This window comes from Trichosporon asahii (assembly GCF_000293215.1).
Source record: "Trichosporon asahii var. asahii CBS 2479 unplaced genomic scaffold scaffold00009, whole genome shotgun sequence".
Lineage (NCBI taxonomy): Eukaryota > Fungi > Basidiomycota > Tremellomycetes > Trichosporonales > Trichosporonaceae > Trichosporon > Trichosporon asahii.
In genome coordinates this window covers 805,741-826,466 of record NW_014040915.1, presented here as the reverse complement: position 1 = coordinate 826,466, position 20,726 = coordinate 805,741, and the positions used below count along the sequence as shown (strand labels likewise).

General features: G+C 61.1%; 6 protein-coding genes across 6 annotated transcripts; 3 read left to right on the top strand and 3 right to left on the bottom strand.

Moving 5' to 3' along the window:
* Nucleotides 1-730: 730 nt before the first annotated feature.
* On the top strand, nt 731-3,008 carry A1Q1_07087 (activating transcription factor 2; the record flags this gene model as incomplete). Its single annotated transcript, XM_014327336.1, has 3 exons — nt 731-788; nt 849-980; nt 1,489-3,008. The coding sequence occupies 3 exons, from the start codon at nt 731-733 to the stop codon at nt 3,006-3,008; spliced, it is 1,710 nt and encodes a 569-aa protein (XP_014182811.1).
* An 862-nt stretch (nt 3,009-3,870) lies between these two features.
* On the bottom strand, nt 3,871-5,751 carry A1Q1_07086 (uncharacterized protein; the record flags this gene model as incomplete). Its single annotated transcript, XM_014327335.1, has 2 exons — nt 3,871-4,848; nt 4,942-5,751. 2 exons carry the CDS (start codon nt 5,749-5,751, stop codon nt 3,871-3,873), a joined length of 1,788 nt encoding a protein of 595 aa, XP_014182810.1.
* Nucleotides 5,752-6,382: 631 nt separating this feature from the next.
* Nucleotides 6,383-10,960, top strand: A1Q1_07085 (uncharacterized protein; the record flags this gene model as incomplete). The annotated part of the gene is made up of 11 exons (XM_014327334.1): nt 6,383-6,484; nt 6,531-6,795; nt 6,862-6,926; nt 6,992-7,282; nt 7,364-7,643; nt 7,693-7,754; nt 7,801-7,988; nt 8,027-8,203; nt 8,265-9,887; nt 9,941-10,346; nt 10,538-10,960. 11 exons carry the CDS (start codon nt 6,383-6,385, stop codon nt 10,958-10,960), a joined length of 3,882 nt encoding a protein of 1,293 aa, XP_014182809.1.
* A 257-nt stretch (nt 10,961-11,217) lies between these two features.
* Nucleotides 11,218-13,681, bottom strand: A1Q1_07084 (glycerol-3-phosphate dehydrogenase; the record flags this gene model as incomplete). Its single annotated transcript, XM_014327333.1, has 2 exons — nt 11,218-12,507; nt 12,638-13,681. The coding sequence occupies 2 exons, from the start codon at nt 13,679-13,681 to the stop codon at nt 11,218-11,220; spliced, it is 2,334 nt and encodes a 777-aa protein (XP_014182808.1).
* A 2,187-nt stretch (nt 13,682-15,868) lies between these two features.
* On the bottom strand, nt 15,869-18,739 carry A1Q1_07083 (uncharacterized protein; the record flags this gene model as incomplete). The annotated part of the gene is made up of 2 exons (XM_014327332.1): nt 15,869-18,419; nt 18,492-18,739. The coding sequence occupies 2 exons, from the start codon at nt 18,737-18,739 to the stop codon at nt 15,869-15,871; spliced, it is 2,799 nt and encodes a 932-aa protein (XP_014182807.1).
* Nucleotides 18,740-19,466: 727 nt separating this feature from the next.
* A1Q1_07082 (Rab/GTPase) lies at nt 19,467-20,674 on the top strand (the record flags this gene model as incomplete). The annotated part of the gene is made up of 6 exons (XM_014327331.1): nt 19,467-19,884; nt 19,934-20,015; nt 20,064-20,103; nt 20,146-20,254; nt 20,305-20,512; nt 20,632-20,674. 6 exons carry the CDS (start codon nt 19,467-19,469, stop codon nt 20,672-20,674), a joined length of 900 nt encoding a protein of 299 aa, XP_014182806.1.
* Between the last annotated feature and the right edge of the window lie 52 nt (nt 20,675-20,726).

Sequence of the window (20,726 nt, the reverse complement as noted above, 5' to 3'; positions counted from 1 at the left end):
CATCTGACCCAAGCGACCACCGCGACCGACCTCGCCGCAACCAACTCGTAAACACGACCCATCAATCAGCCTCTGCTCGTCGTCTCGCGACTCGTTCCGCTGAGCCGATCCTTTCTGTGCATTCTCTACTGTGACCCCTCACTTTTCAGCGTCAGTATCTTTTCCCCTTGCTCCCCGCCTTCTTCCCTCCCTTCCTCCCCAGCCGGCCCGCGTCTCTCCACCCGAAATTTTGCCTTGGAACATCCCAGTCACGCGCAAGACATCCCGCTACATGACATCGCGCAACTCGTTCAGACGTGCTGTCTAACGTGCTCAACATCCTCTGCACGTCCCCGATCCCCCTTGTGCATGCATGGAGGGATGTTGGCTGACGCAGGCGGCTCATTATTTTCATTACTTTTCCCACATTTCCCTGTCCCGTTGGCTTAATCATCCGTACACTCGTTCTAAACCCACCTCCCCTTGCCCATATTCGCCTAAACCACTCCGAGCTTCCTCTTCTGCGAACCGATCGTGCCCAACAGAACAGTGACTTACGCGTTGCAGAGCTCCGAGTACGGTCATCGACGCGCCTCGACTGTCTTCTTGCCACCAACAAAATCGGAACGCCGGCTATCATCTTTGAGCCACGACCTGAACCACACACCCACTTTCATTCCCTCCGCCCCCCGCACACCCACCTCGCTGTACAAAGCCTGTAGCCCTCTCGGCACACTAACGTCCCGCGCGAATGGCTGCCGTTGCTCCCCCTCCTGGGTCCGTCTCGCAGCAGGCGGGCCCCTCAAATGGTGAGTCGCATGCAAGACCCACGTGAGATATAGAGCCACACCGGCTAACGCCTGCCACAGCCCAGACCAAGCCTGAGCCTGCGGCTGATGAGAAACCTGCCGCTGCTTCCGAGAAGTCCAGCAGTCAAAAGACGGCCGAAGTCAAGGCGGAGGCTGACGAGAAGAAGGAGGCCGATGGTGCCAACGACCAAGGTGAGTACCGTTTCTATTGGGACGTGTTGTTTGGACATTGTGTCTATTATAGGTGTGGAGCGTCATCTTTCGGACCACATTTGGTTTGACGTATGGCCGGGCCGACCTTGAGACTCGGCATTCTGGATTGCTGGATGGTGTCATCCAAATCCTCCTCGTCATGCAAGGCCGCTGAACACTCCGGTGGTACGCCCATGCTATCGCCGAGGGGTGCGCTAAGAGGCGAGACTCGGTGCATTGGAATTCGAGAGAGCTTGAATAGTAGCTGACTTTCGCCCCTTCTGGTCGTCCAACCGTCCATCGCCAACTACGTCACCGGTCATATATCGTCACTCCACCCCTATTGCACGCTGCCTCTGACCCGTCTCGCACGCTGTATAACCCATTACCACCACCACCGCTTCCCAACACCGTCATCCCCGCTTGCACTCCGCTCACCTGCACACACACTGCTTTGTACATACCTCTTCTACTTCTTCTTTATTCTCTCCCCTCTTCCTCCCTGCAGCCAAGTCACCCTCCCGAGGAAAGTCCGCAGAGGCAGGTGAAGATCGTGAACGTCCTGGTCTTCGCTCCGGGAACAAGTCCAACTTCGACCTTGAGCCGAACCCATTCGAACAATCGTTCTCCCGCGGTTCGCAGTCCGGACCGTCAGGTGGTGGTCCCCCGGCCGAAGGCGAACGCACGACCCCTCCTCGAGGCGGAGATGCAACCAGCCTCAAGCACAACTCCCTTCCTCCTTTATCGTCTCTCACGAGTCCTGCGGCTGCTGACCCATCCCAATTCCCCTGGTTGGCCGGTCAGTCCCTACGCTCTGGTCCTTTAAGCCCTGCTATGCTAGCTGGGCCTCAACAAGGCAGTCAAGGACCTACCAACAACGCCAACAACACCAACAACGCCGCTCCTGCCGGCGCCAATGCATGGGGACCTGCGGGTAACAACACTGAAGAGAACGCAGCCGGAGAGGAGAACTTCGAGCCAGGCAACTTCCGTACTGGCTTCACTCCCGGAACTGGCACTGGCTTCACCCCAGGCTACAGTGCACTTCTCAACTCCAACTTCCCTATGCCGAGTCCGAACACTGCTGCATTCTTAAACAGCATCACCAACGTCGACTCAGCAAACGACGCCAACGCCAACAACGGAGGCACCGCTCCCGGCAACAACTTTGCGAACGGTGAACCTCGTCAACCTCCTTCCGCCATCCCTCCCCACCTCCAGCATCAGCCTCACGGCATGTCGCACCTGAACCCGGCGCACAACGCCAATGCCAATGCTGCCGCTGCTGCCGGCCCCACTGAGCCGACCATCACTCCCAACACCCTCAGTGCCCTCACTGGTGCCGTTGCTTCCGAGCTTAGCCGGCAGCAGCCGCCTCCGAACGGCATTCCCAATGCCTTCTACCCTCCTGGACCTGTGCCTGGCGCGCCAGGCGGGCCCCTCCCCCCTCCCCCGATGGGTGGCCCCGTCGACTATGCCCAGCAGAACGCGAATGCTGCCAGCCAGGCGGCGAACGGACTCTTCCTTCTGTCGCAAGCTCACCAGGAGCTGTCGAAGAGGGAAGAGGAAGCCAAGTCGTCTGGTAACACGCCAGTAATGAGTAAGCGTAACGTGTCCAACACGGGACCGAAGCCTCAGGCTGGCCAGAAGCGGAAGGACACTGGCGGTAACAAGGGTGGAGCAGCCAAGAAGGGCAAGAAGCAGGACGAGAAGGAGGACAGCAGTACGGATGGGGAGAAGGACAAGAAGCCGGCGGGCAACCGGAACGAGACGGAGGAGGAGAAGCGGCGCAACTTCCTGGAGCGCAACCGACAGGCTGCGCTCAAGTGCCGACAGCGCAAGAAGGCGTGGCTGAATGAGCTGCAGAACAAGGTTGAGACTCTCAGTGTCGAGAACGAGCGTCTGCAGGGCCACTGCCGCCAGCTCGAGGACGAGCTGCAGCGCATGTCGTCTATCCTCGTTCAGCACCGCGACTGCGGCGTCGGTATGCCCCAAATGGCCCCGGCGTACGGCCGTCCGCTGCGTTGATCTCAGCTCACCCCACAAAAGCTGTTTCGTTTCGTCCACGATGACAACCAAAGCCATCGCCACGCGCATCATTCAACACATCCATCTGCCCCTACCCAGCATATCCCACCCACATACCATCATCCACACTCGCACCACAACTCAACTGATACAACAACCCCCAACCATACGTACTTTTAACTTGACAGCGACTTTTCCTTTCTTTTCTTCCTTTCGTATCTTCACTTCTCGCCCTCGCCAACCCGGTTCAGTCCGAGTCCCGAGGCCACGCCAACTTCCCCCTTCCCCACACCACACCACTTGCAATTCGCTTTCGCTCCTCCGTCGTTGAAACCTTTTTTTCTCTTTTTCGTTCTTACCTTGTTGACAAGACTTGATTCATGTTGCGTGACAATCCTTTGTATCACCGAAACAAACCGATGCAGCCTATGTTTTCCGCGAGCGCAGTGCGCGAGCAGCAGCAACACTCCGGGGGGGTTGTCAGAAGGTGATCCAGCTCCGTGGCAGTCAGTTGGAATGATGTGGAATGCATCCGTTCAACTTTGCTCGCCTCGTCACTCCTCCCCATGCATGTAGTGATGTTACAAGAGATCAAATTATACGACGAATTGGTATGTGCGGTGAATCTGGTCGTAATCAGAGGTCACTCGGCCGGCGCACAAGCTGTCGATCGCCTCGGCAGAACGTCATGGGTGTGATTGATCGCCCTCGCCCTCGTGACCGGGTCAACCTCGGCACCTCGGCAGACATTTAGCACGATCTAAAACGACCCGTCCCTCCCAGTCATGCTTCCGTCCGCCGCGCTCTGGCTAACGCCTGTACCGCGTCTCGACCGGAGAGGCAGTCGGGGCGCCTGAAGCTCCTAACCCCAGGGATTCGCCTCCGTCTCAAGCGGCACAGGCATGGGCGGCATGTTCATGGCTGCGGACCCCTTCGGGCCGTCCTTTGGCGGGCTGCTGGAGAAAGCGCCCGGCATGTCGCTCGCGCTGGCGCCCGTGTCGGGGCTGGGCTCACGGCTGGGCGTGACGCTGCCAGCACTGCCTGTGCCGCTGCCCCCACTGCTTCCGCCGTTCGCTTCCGTCTCCCTGCCCTCTCCCGCGGAGCTGTCGGACCTGCCCAACGGGCTTGGTATCGGCATCGGCGAGCCGGCGGCGCTCGCACTCTCCTTCGTAACCCTTCCGGTGGGCTGGGGCGTTCGCGCCCCGACCCGGTCTATGCCGGCCCTCAGCGCGGCATAGTGCGCCGTCAAGTCCCCGCCGACGCTGGAGCGCTCCGTCTCGTCGTCGCTGTTCGCCTCTGTGCCCGGCGCGCTGCCGCCGAGCACCTTGATCGTCGCGCGGAGCGCCTCGCGCTCGTCCCTAGCTTCGCGCAGGTTCTCCTCCAGTTCTGCCCGCCGCCGGCGCTCGTCCGCGACCATCTTGTTCGCCTCCTCGAACAGGGCCTGCGAGAGCCCCTCGAGCTCGGCTTCGATCTCGCGCTTGCCCTGCTTCAACGTGTCGAGCTGGGTCGCCTGCGCCGCGACCTGCTCGCGCAGGCGCGTGAGCTCGTCGTCGTCGCCTGCGGCCGAGGCGTTCCCGGATGGCGAGGGAAGAGGAGACGCCTTGCGCGCCCAGAAGCCGAAGGACTTCTCCTTGACTAATGGCGGAGCCCGAGGTGAGGAGGCGTCGCCAGAGGGTCGGCCCTCGAGGCTCGGTCGGGAGCGAGGAGCAGAGTTGGGTGTGGAAGTGGCGGCGTTGGCCGAGGCAGCAGAGGCAGAAGCTGCTTCAGCCTTGGCGCGGCGTAGTTCGCTCTCCAGCATTTCCGTATTCGCCTCGGCCATGACAAGGTTGGAGCGGGCGATCTTGAGCGACGTCAGCAGCGTCGAGTGCGATGCGGCGAGTTCCTCGTGCGATTTGGACTGTTTGTCAGCTACGCAATCTCCGTACTAGCTCACGAGCGACGAGATGCGACCCAGAACCTCCTTCAGCAACAGCCGCAGCTCAGGCTCCGATGCGCCCGCGGCGACTGTGAGCGTCGGGTCGTTCAGAGAGCTGGCGGGCTGCGGCGGTCGAGCCTCAGACTCTGCGGATGTCTTCGCCTCAGCCTTCGGCTGCACGTCGGGTTCGGGCTCGCGCTTCTTGAACACGATCGGCTTCTCTTCGTACGTGTCGTCGTCGTCAGGACCTTCGTCTAGCTTCGCGTAGCCGGTCACTAGGTCGTCGAGGTCGTCATCATCGCTGTCGTCTTCCTCGCTCTTGCGGGAGAAGAAGCCGAAGCGACCCTTGTTCTTAGCAGCTGCTGACCTGCTCGAGGGAGGAGGCGGCGGCGCCAGAATCGGGATCGGTTTCGCGTGGTCTTCCGACTCCTCCTGGACGGGTGCTGGAGTGGGGGAAGGAGGGGGAAGCTCGAGACCGGCACGTTCAGACCACCGCCGGATGTCGGCCGCGCTGATTCCGGCCTTGCTCGCGCTCGTCTCTGCCCCGTCGCCACCCAGCACTGACTTCTGCAAGCCCTCAGACGCCTGCGGGTCGAGTTCCTCCGTTGAGCGGATCTGAGCCAGAAAGGAGGACGGCAGCACTTCGTCGCAGTACGGGCACCGCACGGAGCAGCCGCCTGCATGGACCGCTTCGCTCCCGTTCCCCGACGGTCCAGCAGCATTTGCAGACGTGCTAGCTGCTGCATTTCCTTCAGCGGCCGTCGCTGCTTTTGGTGAGAAGGCGGGGCCGAGTTTCGGGCTGCCCCCCGGCGTGGACGGAGCAGCCATGATGGTCGTGTGGTCCGCCTAGGCGCTAGCGAGGCGCTGGTCGAGAGGGAGCGAGCGTCGGCTCTGTGTGTGCCGCGGAGGAGGCGTGTGTGTCGCTAGTGTCGCTGGCTAACGTGAAGCAAGCGGGCGATGTTGTGTTGACGAGTTCTGAGACGACAGGAGCAACCTTGAATCGTCGTGGCTAGACCTGAGCTGAAGCCTGACGCTGAAGCAGCAACACCTGACACCTGAATGCAAGGGACATGAGCGACGAGCTACCGTGACGTACCATTGGTTGCGCGCTATTTGGTCCCCTCACCTTGGACGCGTCATGATTGGCGCCAGTACCCGCGAGACGGCCATCTGCGGATCGCGGTCTGCTGCCTTATGCATGACTTGTCCGTCCATTGCGCAGATGATCTGCATGCATTCAAGCTACTGCCCCCGGCGCAGCTGATAACCATGCACCCATGGCGAGATACGCGCTTCAAATGACGTGGTACCCCGCCTTCCGTCCTATCACTAAGGTTCAGTGGCACGCCTCCACCCCGGACCGGAACCCCGGAGCCCCCGGTTTCCGGAATGCTGGGTGAGCTGCTCATGTTGTCATCTTCCCCGCCTTCCCTCCATTACTCATCAAGCATAAGCGACCATGGCAGCGCAAGAAGACTTGCTGCGCGTGTCTATTGACCGCGGAGGCACGTTCTGTGACTGCATTGGGTCGCGCAGGGGCAAAGACGATATCGTCATCAAGGTAAGCTTCTGGATTTCCGCCCAGCTGACGTAGCAGCTTCTTTCAGTTGATCCTGCCAACTACAAGGATGCACCCACAGAGGGGTGAGCTTCCTGGCTGGTTATCTCAGCTGACAGATAGAATTCGTCGCATTCTGAGCATTGCAGAGGGGCGCGAGATCTCCAAAAGCGAGAAGCTCAAGCTCGACGGCATCGAGAGCATCCGCATGGGAACGACCGTGTCGACGAACGCGTTGCTGGAACGCCAGGGAGAGCGCTGCGCCCTCCTCACGAGTGAAGGCTGGGGTGATGTGCTTCTCATCGGCATGCAGGGTGAGCTTCCTTTCTTCCTTTCCCTTAGCTTCATGCATCCAGACCCAAATAGCTAACACCCTGCAGCGCGTCCCGACATTTTCGACCTTAGTATTCAAAAGCTAGCCTTCCTCTATGACGAGGTCGTTGAGGTGCGTATTCCCAGGCTGCTTTAATACCTTCTTGAACTCCCAGTTTGGGCAGAGCTGACACGCAGATTGGCGAGCGCATCACCCCCCTGCAGTCGCTCGTCTGCGCACCCGTTCCAGTCCCCGAGTCCACCGATATCATCAAGGACACCACGACGGGTGAAGTTGTTCGCATCCTGTCCCGCCCCGATGAGGCGCAGGTCAAGGAGAAGCTTCAGGCGCTGTGGGACAAGGGTATCCGCTCCGTCGCTGTCGCCTTCGTCCACTCATATCTCTGGAACGAGCACGAGGAGTTTGTCGCCAAGATCGCACGCGACATGGGCTTCCAGGTTTCGGTCTCTTCCGACCTCCAGCCGATGGTGAGACACTGCCTTCCTCGGCCTATCATCCCGCAGGCACCTCAGCTGTGTTGCTTTGGGCGTCTATAGCTAACCGTACAGATCAAGCTCGTGTCTCGCGCCAACTCGTCGATCGCCGATGCATACCTGACTCCCGTCACTCGTCGATACATCGAGGGCTTCGGAGCTGGCTTCGAGGGCGGCCTCGCGGCTTTCGGTTCCAAGCTGCTTTTCATGCAGAGTGATGGTGGACTTTGCGCGTGGGACCAATTCTCCGGTCTTCGAGCGATTTTGTCTGGTCCCGCCGGCGGTGTCGTCGGATACTCGAAGACGTGTTATGACGGAGAGCGCGGCCGTGCTCTGATTGCAGTTGACATGGGCGGTGAGTCCGGCCCTCTTACCTTCGGTATTCGCTGACGGACAGGAACCAGCACGGACGTTTCACGTTATGACGGCAAGCTGGAGCATGTCTTCGAGACGACGACGGCTGAAGGTGGGTTGGGAAGTAGTGTGACCAGCTGACAACAGTGATCATCCAGGCGCCGCAGCTTGACATCAACACCGTCGCGGCTGGAGGTGGTTCCCGTCTTTTCTACAAGCATGGCATGTTCGTCGTCGGGCCCGAGTCGGCGACAGCTCACCCTGGTCCTGCGTGTTACCGGAAGGGTGGCCCTCTGGCTGTTACGGACGCGAATCTGATCCTGGGACGCCTGCTTCCGGAACATTTGTGAGCTTTGCAATTCACTCCGCATCAGCTGACATCAGCCCGCATATCTTTGGCCCGAACGAGGACGAGCCGCTGGATCTTGACGCGAGCAGGCGTCTATTCGCTGAGCTCACGGAGGAGATTAACAAGGGCAAGAACGACAAGCTCAGCGTCGAGCAGGTCGCTGCCGGCTTCCTCCGTGTTGCGAACGAGACCATGTGTCGACCTATTCGAACGTGAGCTAGGATCACCTCTTGCAGCTGACATCAGCCTCACCGAGGCTCGTGGGTACGAGAGCGCGTCGCATCACCTTGTCATGTTCGGTGGTGCCGGTGGACAACACGGATGTGCGATCGCTGGTGCTCTGGGTATTAAGCGCATCATTATCCCGCGTCTGTCTTCGCTGCTGTCGGCGTACGGCATGGCTCTTGCGGATGTTGTGCAGGAACTCAGCGAACCGGCGGCTTACGTCGTCACTGGTAACCGCGAGGTCGGCAAGGTGACTGAGCGCATGGGTGCGCTGGTGAAGCGTGCGGAGGAAGCGCTGCAGAAGCAGGGCTTCCCGTCCGAGCGTATCCAGTGCGAGCGATACCTAAACTGCCGCTACTCTGGATCATCTACGCAGCTCATGGTTGAGCTTCCCGAGGATGGCGATGTCGAGAAGCGATTCGTTGAGGAGCACCGCCGCGAGTTTGGTTTCAACCTGGAGCGCGATATTGTCGTCGACGACCTGCGTGTGCGTGGCGTCGGCCACTCACTTGGCTCAGCGACCCGCTCCCCTTACGCGGACTTTGAAGAGCTGAAGAAGTCTGCCCACGACACGAGCAGCCTCAAGCAGAAGCAAATCTACTTCGACAATCTCGGCTGGGTTGACTCTGTTGTCGTGCCGCTTGCGGATCTGAAGGACGGCGAACAGGTGACTGGCCCCGCCGTCATCTTCGACAAGACGCAGACCATTCTTGTGGAGCCGGGCCACATCGCCACTTCGCTCCCGGAGCATGTTGTCATCGATGCTGTTGACGCTGACGCGACGAAGAAGGGCGATGCAGAGGAGAACCTGGAGGATCTTGACCAGGTAGACCCCGTCCAGCTCTCTGTCTACGGCCACAGGCTGATGGGTATTGCCGAGCAGATGGGCAATGTTCTGCGCAAGATCAGTATCAGTATCAACATCAAGGAGCGTCTCGACTACTCGTGCGCCATCTTTGACGTTGACGGTGGTCTTGTGGCGAATGTGCCGCATATCCCGTGCCACCTGGGTGCGATGTCGCACGCTGTCCGCCACCAGGCTCGTATCCACGGCGACACTCTGCAGGAGGGAGACATCCTTCTGTCGAACCACCCCGCCTCTGGTGGTTCGCATCTTCCCGACCTCACCGTGATCATGCCTGCATTCCACAACGGCAAAATCATCTTCTGGACGGCTGCGCGCGCGCACCACGCGGACATTGGCGGCATCCGTGCTGGCTCGATGCCGCCCTTCTCCAAGGAGCTGTGGGAGGAGGGTGCCCAGTTCCGTTCGTTCAAGCTCGTCAAGGCGGGCAAGTTTGACGAGGAAGGTGTTACTGCTGCGCTGAACAAGCCTGGCGAGTATCCCGGCTGTGAGCCGACGCGCACGCTGCGCGACAACATCTCCGACCTGCATGCCCAAGTTGCCGCGTGCCACCGCGGTGCGGTCCTGATCAACCAGCTTGTCGACGAGCAGGGACTGCAGACGGTGCAGTTCTACATGAAGGCTATCATGCACACGGCCGAGAAGGCCGTCCGTGAACTCCTTCGCAAGGTCGCGGAGAAGTTTGGCGGCAAGCCTCTCGAGGCGGAGGACTTCCTCGACGATGGCACGAGACTGCAGCTCAAGATCTCGATCGACGGAGAGAAGGGCGATGCCACCTTTGACTTTACGGGTACTAGCCCGCAGACGTGAGTCCGCCTCTCAAACAGCTGTAGATATATGCTGGGAGCTAACTCGACAGGTACAACAACCTGAACACGCCCACTGCGATCCTGTTTAGCAGTATCATCTACGTCCTGCGCTCGCTGATTGTGTCTGACCTGCCGCTGAACCAGGGCTGCCTGTCTCCAATCACGGTCATCGTGCCCCCAGAGTCTCTCCTTGCGCCAGGAGATGGCGTCGCGGTCTGCGCCGGCAATGTCGAGTCATCGCAGCGTGTAACGGATGTCATCCTGAAGGCGTTCCAGGCCTGCGCCGCGTCTCAGGGCTCGTGCAACAACCTCACATTCGGCAAGGGCCCGACAGACGTCAACGGCAAGACCCAGCCGGGCTTCGGGTATTACGAGACCATCGCCGGTGGATCAGGCGCGGGACCGACGTGGGACGGCCAGTCCTGCGTGCACGTGCACAGCACAAACACCTGTATCGTGAGTACCCTTACACCTCTCAAGCTGACCCACAGGGCGACGTCGAGATCACGGAGCGCCTGTACCCGGTGATCATCCGGCGCTTCGCGCGCCGCCCGCACTCGGGTGGTGCGGGCCAACACCGCGGCGGCGACGGCTGCATCCGCGATATCGAGTTCACGACCGACCTGGACGTGGCGATTCTGTCGCAGCGCCGCGTCGTGCCGCCGTACGGCATGGCGGGAGGCGAGCCGGGCAAGCGCGGCGAGAACCTGTGGTTCCGCAAGAAGCACGACCAGCCCAAGAAGGACAAGGACACCGACAAGTCCGAGGCCAACGCCGAGATCCCGGGCATCAAGGAGGCGTCCGAGGTAAGCGACAGCGCCAAGAAGAAGGACGACTGGTTCAGCAGCACCGACTACGACGTCATCAACCTCGGCGGCTCGAACCAGTGCACAATGCATGCTGGCGACCGCATCGTGATCTGCACGCCTGGCGGAGGAGGCTATGGCCCCGTCGACGCCGAGCCGGAGTCGGAGCCGGAGACGGAGCCGGAGGACGCCAAGACGGACCGTCACATCCCTCGTGCCCAGGGCTCGCTTGCAAACTGGAACGCGGCGGCGCACTCCAACTAGCCATGTTCGTTGTTCGTAACAGATCAGTAGCACATAGAAAACTCATTCTCAAACTGCAACGCAACGATGCGTGGAAATTCTACTTCTCATGCATGTCTAAAAAAGTCCTCTATCAATACAAATCTCTGCACGGCACAGTGGCGCAGCGGGAGGCAGAGCAAGGCAGTATCAAGCGGCTGGAAGAATATTCGCTAACCGCTTGCTGGTATTCGCCAGGAATAATACTCGTTGAGTGTAACGGGGAGCGAGGAAGGCACTTAGGCACCACCACCAGAGCGCTCGACGGGGATGGCGGGGACAGCGTCCGGGTCGACCTTCTCGTCGAGCTTGGCGAGGTGGGTGAAGGCGCTCTCGATCTGGAGCTCCTTGAGTCCGGCGGCAATGTCGAGGAAGTCCTGGAAGTCGAGGGATCCCTTGCGTCCAAAGTCGACTTCTGAGAGGATGCGCGCGGCGGTGGCGTCCGAGGCGTCGTATCCCATCTGCTTCATGGCGAAGACGAGGTCGGCCTTGGTGATGCGGTTGTCATTGTCAAAGTCGAGGTGGGCAAACTGCTCCTTGAGGCGCGCGAGCTCCTTGGGGCTGAACGCCGAGCGGGCGTAGAGTGCCGCCTCGGTCGAGTTGGTGAGGCCGAAGACGGGCACGTTGCCGCGGCGTTTCAGGTCGGACAGCTTCAGCTGCGTGTTCTCCGGCAGGCCCATGGACTTGAGGTACTGCAGTGCCTCGTCGAACTCCTGGTTCTTGCGCTGCTGGGACCAGTTGAGCTCCTCGCCCATAATGTCGATGATGGCTGGCAGGGCCTCGAGCGTCGCCTGCACGTTGAGGAAGGAGAGGCGGGTACGGCGGCCGATAAAGTCGGTCGCCTTGAGGGCGAATTCGTTGCGCACCGCGTACCGCGCCTCGGCGTCGATGTAGGGGTAGAGCGGGGCGAGGCGGACGCCGTGGATCGGCCACGAGAGTCCCGTCGGCTCGGCCATAGACGCGACCGTCCATGCGCGGTCGCCGTACGACTCGGCCAGGTGCTTGGCGACGGCCGTCTCGAGACCGAACTGCTGGATGAGCTTGATGTACATTGTCGGCGACCAGGCGTGGGACCCGACGAGCTTGAGGTGCTCGGTCTGGCACGGCCCGTTGGGGTGCAGGTCAAACTCCTTGATCGCCGCGTCGACCGTCTCCTCCGCCATCGCGCGGTACGTCGTCCACTTTCCGCCCGCGATCGTGAGCAGCCCGCCCGGGCTGATGTTGATCATGTGGTTGCGCACGAGCGACTCGGTGTTCTTAGCGTCCGGGTCGCGGACGAGCGGGCGGATGCCCGACCACGCCGACAGCACGTCGCCGCGCCGCACCTTGATGTCCGGCGAGAGGTAGCGGCGCACCTCGTCGAGGATCCACTGGATCTCGTGCTCGGACGGGATCGGGTTCTGCGAGATCGACGACGGCGAGTCGGTCGTGCCGGCGATGACGTTGCCCTGCCAGGGGAGGAAGAAGATGACACGGCCATCAGACGTCGCGGGGTCGAGCAGACCCATCGAGTTGGGCCCGTAGTAGTTCTGCGTGTTAGCACAGTTGCCTTTCTCGCTTATCGCATCGCCCGCGCGACTATAGTGCCCGGGTATCATCGGGTCAGTGCCCAGCGCCACCCGGGCACCTAAGCGGCAATGAATTTTCTGGGTGACTCACGGGAAGGGTAATGTGGACTCCGGAGGAAGGGGCGACAATCTCCTGTGTCGTGGGCTCGTCAAGTTTGCGGAGGCCGTCGGAGAAGGGGCCCGTGGCATTGATGACGCCGCGGCAGCGGATCATGTACTCCTCGCCGGTCATGCGGTCGCGGACCGTGGCAGCGTAGATGCGGGGCTCGCCGTTGTGCTTCGGGTCGGGCTTCTTGTGGAGCTCAATGACGTCGGTCTGGTTGGCGACAATGGCGCCCTGCTGAACGGCAGTCGAGATGAGCGAAATGTTCATGCGCGAGTCGTTGTGCTGGCCGTCATAGTAGACGACACCGCCGACGAGGTTCTGGGGGTTGAGCATGGGGAAGGCCTCGAGCGCGCGGTTCTTGCCCATCCAGTAGGCACCCTCCATGTTCTCGCCACCGGCGAGCATGTCGTACATCTTGCAGCCGGCGTAGTAGTAGGGCAGCTGCCACCAGGTGTAGATCGGGAGGAGGATCGGCAGGGGCTTGGAGAGGTAGGGCGCAGTCTCGAGGAAGATCTTTCGCTCGTGCAGCGCCTCCTTGACGAGCTTGTACTGCTCGTAGTCGAGCTCCATGACCGCCTTCTGGAGGTAACGCACACCGCCGTGGACGAGCTTGGTGCTCTTGGACGAGGTGCCGGAGGAGAAGTCGTCGCGCTCGACGAGGGCGACCTTGAGGCCGCGCGAGGCAGCGTCCACAGCAGTGCCAGAGCCGGTAGCTCCGCCACCAACGATGAGGAGGTCGAACACATCGTCGCCGTCCTTCGGGACGTAGTTGGGGTCAACGGGGCCAGGCTCGGGCCCGCCCTCGCTCGTGCGCTTGATGAACACGCCCGACGTGTGCAGGTGCGCCAGCATCTCGGCACGGGTCATGGGCGCCCACAACGGGCCGGGACGCTTCTTGTTGGCCGCGGCGCGGTTCGACTCGAGCAGCGTCGTCGGCCGCACCTCCGAAAGGGCGTAGGCGCCGACGACCGCCGAGGCAGCCGCCGCACCCATGAACGCTCGGCGAGCGATGGTACCGCCGCGGAACATTGTGATTCAGTGGATGGACTTGGTAAGTTAGCGGATTGTCTAACGCTGAAATTCTGAATGCCGAGGCGAAGTCAGCCGTAACCCGGAAGAGGCGCTGGACGCCTCGTCGGCTCGCCAGTCGGCCGCCCCGTCGCCAGCCGGCACACGGCGGAGGCATGCCTCCTCGCTACCCGTCTGCGGTAGTGCGGGCACGCTCTGCGGAATGGTGAAAAAAGTTGCCAACTCACGTAGAAGGGGGGGGGGAGTGGAGCTGTTGCCGTGAGGCGTTGGTTTCACTCGATGTAAGCTTGCAGATATGCACAAGACTTGTGTGGTGGTAAGTGAGGATAAGAGAGAGAGAGAGAGTGAAAAGCCGAGAGTAGTGTGCTCTGGTCTCGGCCGGTTTGTTGTTCTGGCTGGCTGGCTGGCTGGCTGGCTGGCTGGGTGCTGACGGAGCTGCTGCGGGGCAGTCAGAGGGCGGCGAGGCACGGGGGGCTGCATCAAAGGCCAGATGAGAAAACGCGTGCTGCCATCGTTGGGTGTGTGTCTCCCGCAGATTACCCTGGCCCTGGGAAGGGCATATCCCTGTGGGCATGCTGCCGTGCCTTTTTTCCTCCCAGTTCTATGGAAATAAAAGAGTGACGATCCCCAATCCTCCGGCCCGTGCCGGCGCGCGCTGTCGTCTGTACATTTCTTCGGTTTTGCCAAAAGCCGCAACCACTCACCGGTGTGGTATGGTGGTTGCGGTGGGCACGCCTGTCGGCACGGGCAGGCGGCCCGGTCGCAGCCGGAACAGAGTTGGGGATTGCACTGGACTGATTGGCGTCAGACTGCCGGCGGATTGGCGCATGCAACAGGTTTTGAGATAGCATATAGCATATAGCACCGGGCGAGCAGTGAGCAGATTCCCAACCTGGCATCAAGTTGGGAATCTGGATCTACGGCCAGCGCCGGTGCAGCCATGCAGCCATATGCAGTCACCGGCTGCGCCGGCGGCATCACCGGTGCGACCTGGACTTGGCTGGGTCGAGAACCTGCGGGGAAGGCTAGGGAGGGCCATTTGGCGTCGTGTCGAGTACGTCGAGTGCTTGCATCGGGTGTGTTCGTTGGCTCGTTGGCTCGCCGCCGATGCGAGTGTGGGGAGCAAACCAGGGTGGTAACGATTGGGTTCAGCCACACCCATCTGCGACTTGTGCGACTAGTCTGCAGCCGCAATTAACCACTTTGAGCTTTTGCTCAGGCGCGGACAGACGGGCAGAACGCTGCATCGGTGGAATCGAGTGAGGATTTGAGGGCCAGCAAAGCCGCACAAGTCGTGCCCAGACACGTGCTCAAAAACCCTTAGCCTTCCCTTCCCTAGCCCCGTTCGTGCATGGTTGCAGAGTCTGCGCGTTTTGCACCTTGAACATGCACACCATCAGCGTTGCATGAGTCGCATCAGGCTAAATCAAGGGAGGCACAGGGGGACAGGGATACAGGGGGACCTAAGGGACCCAGGGAGATAGCCGGTAAGGTAAGTAAGTGAGAGCTGACTTCGGCGCTGCGCCAGCGTAGTGGCCAGTGGACGTCGGAGGCTTCAGCGAGTCGCAGTGCAAAGTCAGCGGCGGCCCTGTCCGCGCTGTCCGAAATTCCCAACTTTGGTCCTACTAGTCTTTGCTCCAGGCACACTGCACGCTGCGCAGTCGTCCGCCGCAGCCCTCTTCGTCCAGCGCGGCCTGTTATGCGCCTAGACAACAGCTGTGACGGCCGTAACGTCATCTTCACCTGCTTCGACTCGGATTGGACATTGCACATGCAGGAGTTGTTGCAGGAGAGATGCAGGATAAACAGGTCTGATGCAGGACCGTTGCAGGATGCAGCAGGATGCAGGATGAAGCAGGATGAAGCACACCGTTATACGCAAGCGGCGTCCCCGATGCACGTCACTGCTGCGCAGAGGATAGCGCGCGGATGAAGGGCCTATGTCATTGTCGGCACCGTTGCCTATCCCGACCCCGCTGAAGCTTATTCACGTCCGACACGTCTGCCAGTGACGCGTTGGATTGCCAGTGGGTCTTGACCCCTTTGCTGCCTCCGACTCAGACTACGCGGCTACGGCGGACCCACGTCTGGCCGCGGCACGTGAGGCTGTGGCAAGTTGCACTGTAACATCTGACACTACTGAAACCACTACGTACGTCTCTACAATTCTCCCTTCATATGTGACGTTTAGAAGAACGCCGACATGGCGCTGAGCTGCTTGTACACGTCCGGGCCAAGACGGAGCCTCAGCGTGCTCGCAAACTGGATAAGACACTGGGCCATGTGCTTGTAGCTCGCGAGGGTCTGCATGCGGCCGTGGTCGCCATAGGGGCTCTCCTTGAGCGCCGCAGTGAGGTCGTGCAGGCATCGCATGGTCGTGACAATGACCGTGTCGAGGTTGCTGACGACGGGGGCGTCGAGGAGCTCGCGGAAGTTTTGCGCGTACCGCGCCACGCCGGCCGTGTCGTTGTCCAGCGGCAGGAGGTTGGTCGACTGGAACGTCTGCAGCGCCAAGTCGGGCCGCTTGGCCGCGTACTGCTCCAGCCCCGCGCGCAGCTTGAGCAGCACCTCGAGCGTGTCCCAGGCCCGGTCCGGGACGCGGCCGCGCTTCATCATGTCGCTGCCGTACACGTTGTACACGGCCGTCGCGAGCGCATCCAGGTCCGCGGCGCCGCCAAAGGCGCCGCTGAGCGACACGGGGGCAGAAGTGCGCTCAAAGTGCGAGGACGAGCCCGAGAGCGAGTGGCCGAGCGCGCGCGTCACGACCTCGACAACCTTGTCGTACGCGCCGGCGAGGTGGTAGAGCTCGACAGACTCGGCGAGCGAGGCGTCGTTCGCCGCCTGGTCCGCAGCAGCAAGCACGACCTCGCGCAGGTAGTCCTCCTGATCGGAAAGGCTGAGGAGGGCGAGGTCGCGCTCGATCGGGCCAACTTCCTTGGTGCCGTCGGCGCGCACACTGCCGAGCAACTTCGTCCACTGTCGCGAGCCAATGACAATGTCGCGCACGAGGTCGAGCGCCGCCTGCTTCTGCTGTCCGCCGATCGGGGCCGGGGCATCCGAAGCGAGCGAGACGAGGTACGCATACTGCAGCGCGGCTTGGGGCTCGACGCGGTAGAAGGGCGCGACGTAAAGCTGCGTCAGGCGCGCGTAGTTAAGCGCCGGTCCGTTGTCCTCCACGAGGATCTCGCTCGTCGGCATCTCGGGCACGCGGAGCGTGCCGTAATACTGCATCGCGGCGGCAAAGTGCACGGCATCCGTCTTGAGCGCCGGCTTCGAGTACAGGTATCCGACGGCACGCTCAAACTGAGCTGTGACGAGGAGCAGGTTGAACCACTTGAAGGGGCGTTGGCCATTGCTGTCGAACGCATCCGAGCCGACCTTGAGCACGTGCCGTCCGAGGTCGGCGAGGTCGTACTGCTCCTGCGGCGGGTCGCCGTCCTTGTTCTCCCGCGTCAGCGACAGCTGGAACCACACCCAGTCTTCTGTCGTGCCCGCAACCTTGACATTCTTCTTGCTGAGCTCGAACCGCCCAATAAGCTTGTAGAGCGCATACTTGAACTGGTCGACTTGCGGGTTATTGCGGACATGCGCGTTGAAGTCGGAATACAGCTGGTCGCGCACCGTCTTCGGCAGGCGGCGCTCGGGCGATGAGAAAAACGCCTTGAACGCTCCCGGGAACGACCAGTCGTCCTTCGTGATGTTCCCCTGGTTCTGCTCCACGAGCGTGAGCGCCTCGGACGGGTGTCCAGCCCTCAGGAGGTAGTACACCTGCGCCCACAGCTTGATGCCGTTCACCGTTTCGGGCTTGTACGTGTCCTGAGCCTCCTTCGAGCGCAGCGTCACGTCCGTGAAAGCGCGGACCTTGTTCGTGATCCCCGGGATGCCTCCAAGCGCCGCCTCCTTCGGGTTGTTCGTAATCGTGTCGTTCATGTAGCGCTCAAAGTCACGCTCGAGGTACGCGCGCGAGCCAGAAACAAGCCGTCCGTTCAGAAGCATCTTGGCGTTGCTGCCAGTCGGGGACAGGTACGCCTTGGCATACTGGCGCTGAGTGACGGGGATCGCAGCCGAAGATGAGCCGTAGCCGGAAGCGATGTGAAGGGATGGCTCCTGCATCATGTGCGCGAGGATGTTGAAGGCATCCGGGAGAAGCGGGTACTTCGGGTCGCCCTTGGTCGCCGCCTCGAACGCAAGACACAGCTCGTACGGCTCGCGTCGCAAGCGGTGCGCGTTCAGCGCGCTGACGACCTTCTCGTACTTGATCGCCTTGTTGTGCATGACAAGGCCGCCCTCGCGCGCCTCGAGCGTGCTCTTGCCGAGAGTCGAGGTGGCAAGAGGGAACCGGCGAATGTCTGATCCGCTTCCGAGGCGGCTCTTGCCGAGGACGCTTTCCCGCATGCCCTTGCTGCTTCCAGTCGTCATCTTCGCAAGCTCGTCGTCCGTCACTCCCAGCTCGTCCTGCAGAACGCGGCTCTTCTCCGTCTCCCAGTTCGACAGGATGCGCTTCTCAAACTGCTTCTGGAACGACTTGACCGTCTTCTGGCGCTGCACCTCGATGCCGGAGAGAATGACCATCTCGTGCCAGTTGCGGCCCCACGCTCCGACGTCGGCGTCTCCGATCGCGTACGCCGGTCCCAGGTCTCCGAGCGGCGTAAGCTTGGCGTTGGCCTTCCGGCGTCGGCGAGGTCGAGACGCCTCCGCAGCCTCTCCCGGCAGCTGAGCAATCTCCCGCTGCAGTTGGCTCGTGTTGATGCCGAGGTTCGAGAGCAGCGTGTGTCTGTTGTCAGCTGGAACTGAGAAACGAGTAGCTTACCCCTCGCCGTTGGTTCCACGGACACGCTTGCCCTTGTTGGCAGCGTGCTCGGACATGCGCTCGATCTCGTCAATGCCGAAACGAATCTGGGGGAGCTCGGGGTCGTAGTCGACATCGTTGAGGGCGTTGGCGCGGGCGAGCAGCGACGTCAGCGTCGAGCCTGCTGGCGGCCTGCCGACACTGCCACCGAAGCTGGAGCCGTACGTGCCATACGTGCTCTTGGAGAGCGACTGGTCCCCGCCCTGCATCGTGATGGGTTGGGGTCGATTAGGTTGGAGGTGACTGTATTGTGTTGTTGGGTGGTTGTTGGTCGACCGTTGTTCTGGAAATCGTCATTCTGCCTCCGCCACGTCACGTGGGTGGCCATTCTCCGTCATATCACCGTCGAGCACTGATAACCGCCTGATGGATGTTGTTTCTCGACATGCATGGTGCAAGACGAAAGAAGGGTTAGATCAGAGCGTCTGTGCATCTGCCCATGCCATGCATGGATTCTTACAGCTGCGCAGAATGTGACTGGGTGGTGGCAGCGGAGGGTAACTTGCGTCGTGCGAAGTCAGTGTGCAGTGAAGTTCAATGTGGAGCAAAGAAGGCGCAGCCGTATGACGGCTTCCTTACCCCCCCCCCCCCCATCTCACGCCAGTGCAGCATGCACCTTAAGGGGTGCTAATTGCTCAGAAGACCTCCGGTTTGAGCTCTTCCATTAGGCTTGTCCGACTGCATTAAGCTCTCAGCAAGTCGCCTAGCCTTCCTTCTCCTGTCTGCCACTGCTACGAGCTTTCTCGTGGTGGGTGGTGGAGAGCGGACGCGGTCGAGGGAGGAGATTAGGTTCCGCAGGTGCAGTGCAGTGCTGATGCAGTCGCAGGTGCGCGCCGGCTCCCGTTCCCCCTGCCCCCTCCTCACGTGGCCCTGAATGAGACAGCGGCCCACTGCCCACAGCCTCATCCCCTCTCCTGTGCTGCATGCGCTGGTGCCATGGTGCCCTTCCCCGTCTCCTGGCTCCTGCACCCGCCGCCACCACCGTACGCACCTACGCACCGTACGACAACACATCGCTCAACTCACCTCCAACTCACCCCGACGCCCGATCACTGTCATCTTCCTTCCTCTCCCTCTCTCAGACTTCTTCGTTACCTCGCTTGCTTCACCAACTCAGCCTTCCTCGCAGCTCGACGACCCCATACCACCTCGCCCTTCCGTGCTTTACGCGTCCTGCCCATCGACCGCACCGTCGATCCCTCGTCACCGTTATCCCGACTAGACCTCTACCCCGTGGCCGCACTTAGATTTCGAATCGCCCAACATGGCTGGCCCTCACTACGACTTGTGCGTCGCTCTACACAACAGTTACTGACTCTCAGCCTCATCAAGCTCCTGCTCATTGGTGACTCGGGTAAGTCGGAAGGCTGTTCGCCAGCGACATCGGCCACTGACAATACTAGGTGTCGGCAAATCGTGTCTCCTTCTCCGTTTCTGTGACGACTCGTGGACCCCGTCTTTCATCACCACCATCGGAATTGACTTGTGCGTTTAGAGACTCACTGTCAAAGCTGACCCCGCCAGCAAGATCAGGACAATCGAGCTCGATGGCAAGCGCATCAAGCTTCAGATCGTAAGTCGCCCGCGTTGTCCGGGGTCATGCTGACATTGCAAGTGGGACACTGCCGGACAGGAGCGTTTCCGCACCATCACGACGGCGTACTACCGCGGTGCCATGGGTATCCTCATCGTCTACGATGTCACCGACGAGAAGAGCTTCAACAGTGAGTGCTTGGTGCAGACATCGGCTAGGAACACGCGCCCTGACATTCAGACGTTCGCACTTGGCACCAGCAGATCGAGCAGCACGCTTCCGCGGGAGTGAACAAGATCCTGATCGGAAACAAGTGCGACTGGGACGAGAAGCGTGTCGTCACTCTGGAGCAGGGTCGGGCGCTCGCGGACGAGTTTGGTCTTCGCTTCCTCGAGACTTCAGCCAAGGCCAACGAGGGTGTCGAGGAGGCCTTCTTCACGCTTGCTAGGTGAGTACGATGCCCGTGGACTGCTCGTGTGCACTCTCTTTGGGTGCGAGAAGCAGCGCACGACGGACCGCGCAGGCCCTTACCGGGCGTATCCTTGCGCAGGTGCTGACAACGTCCAGGGACATCAAGACGCGCCTCATCGACTCGCAACCGCAGACCTAGCAGCCTGTCAAGCTCGGTGGTGCGGACAGCGGAAGTGTCAACGTCGCGAAGC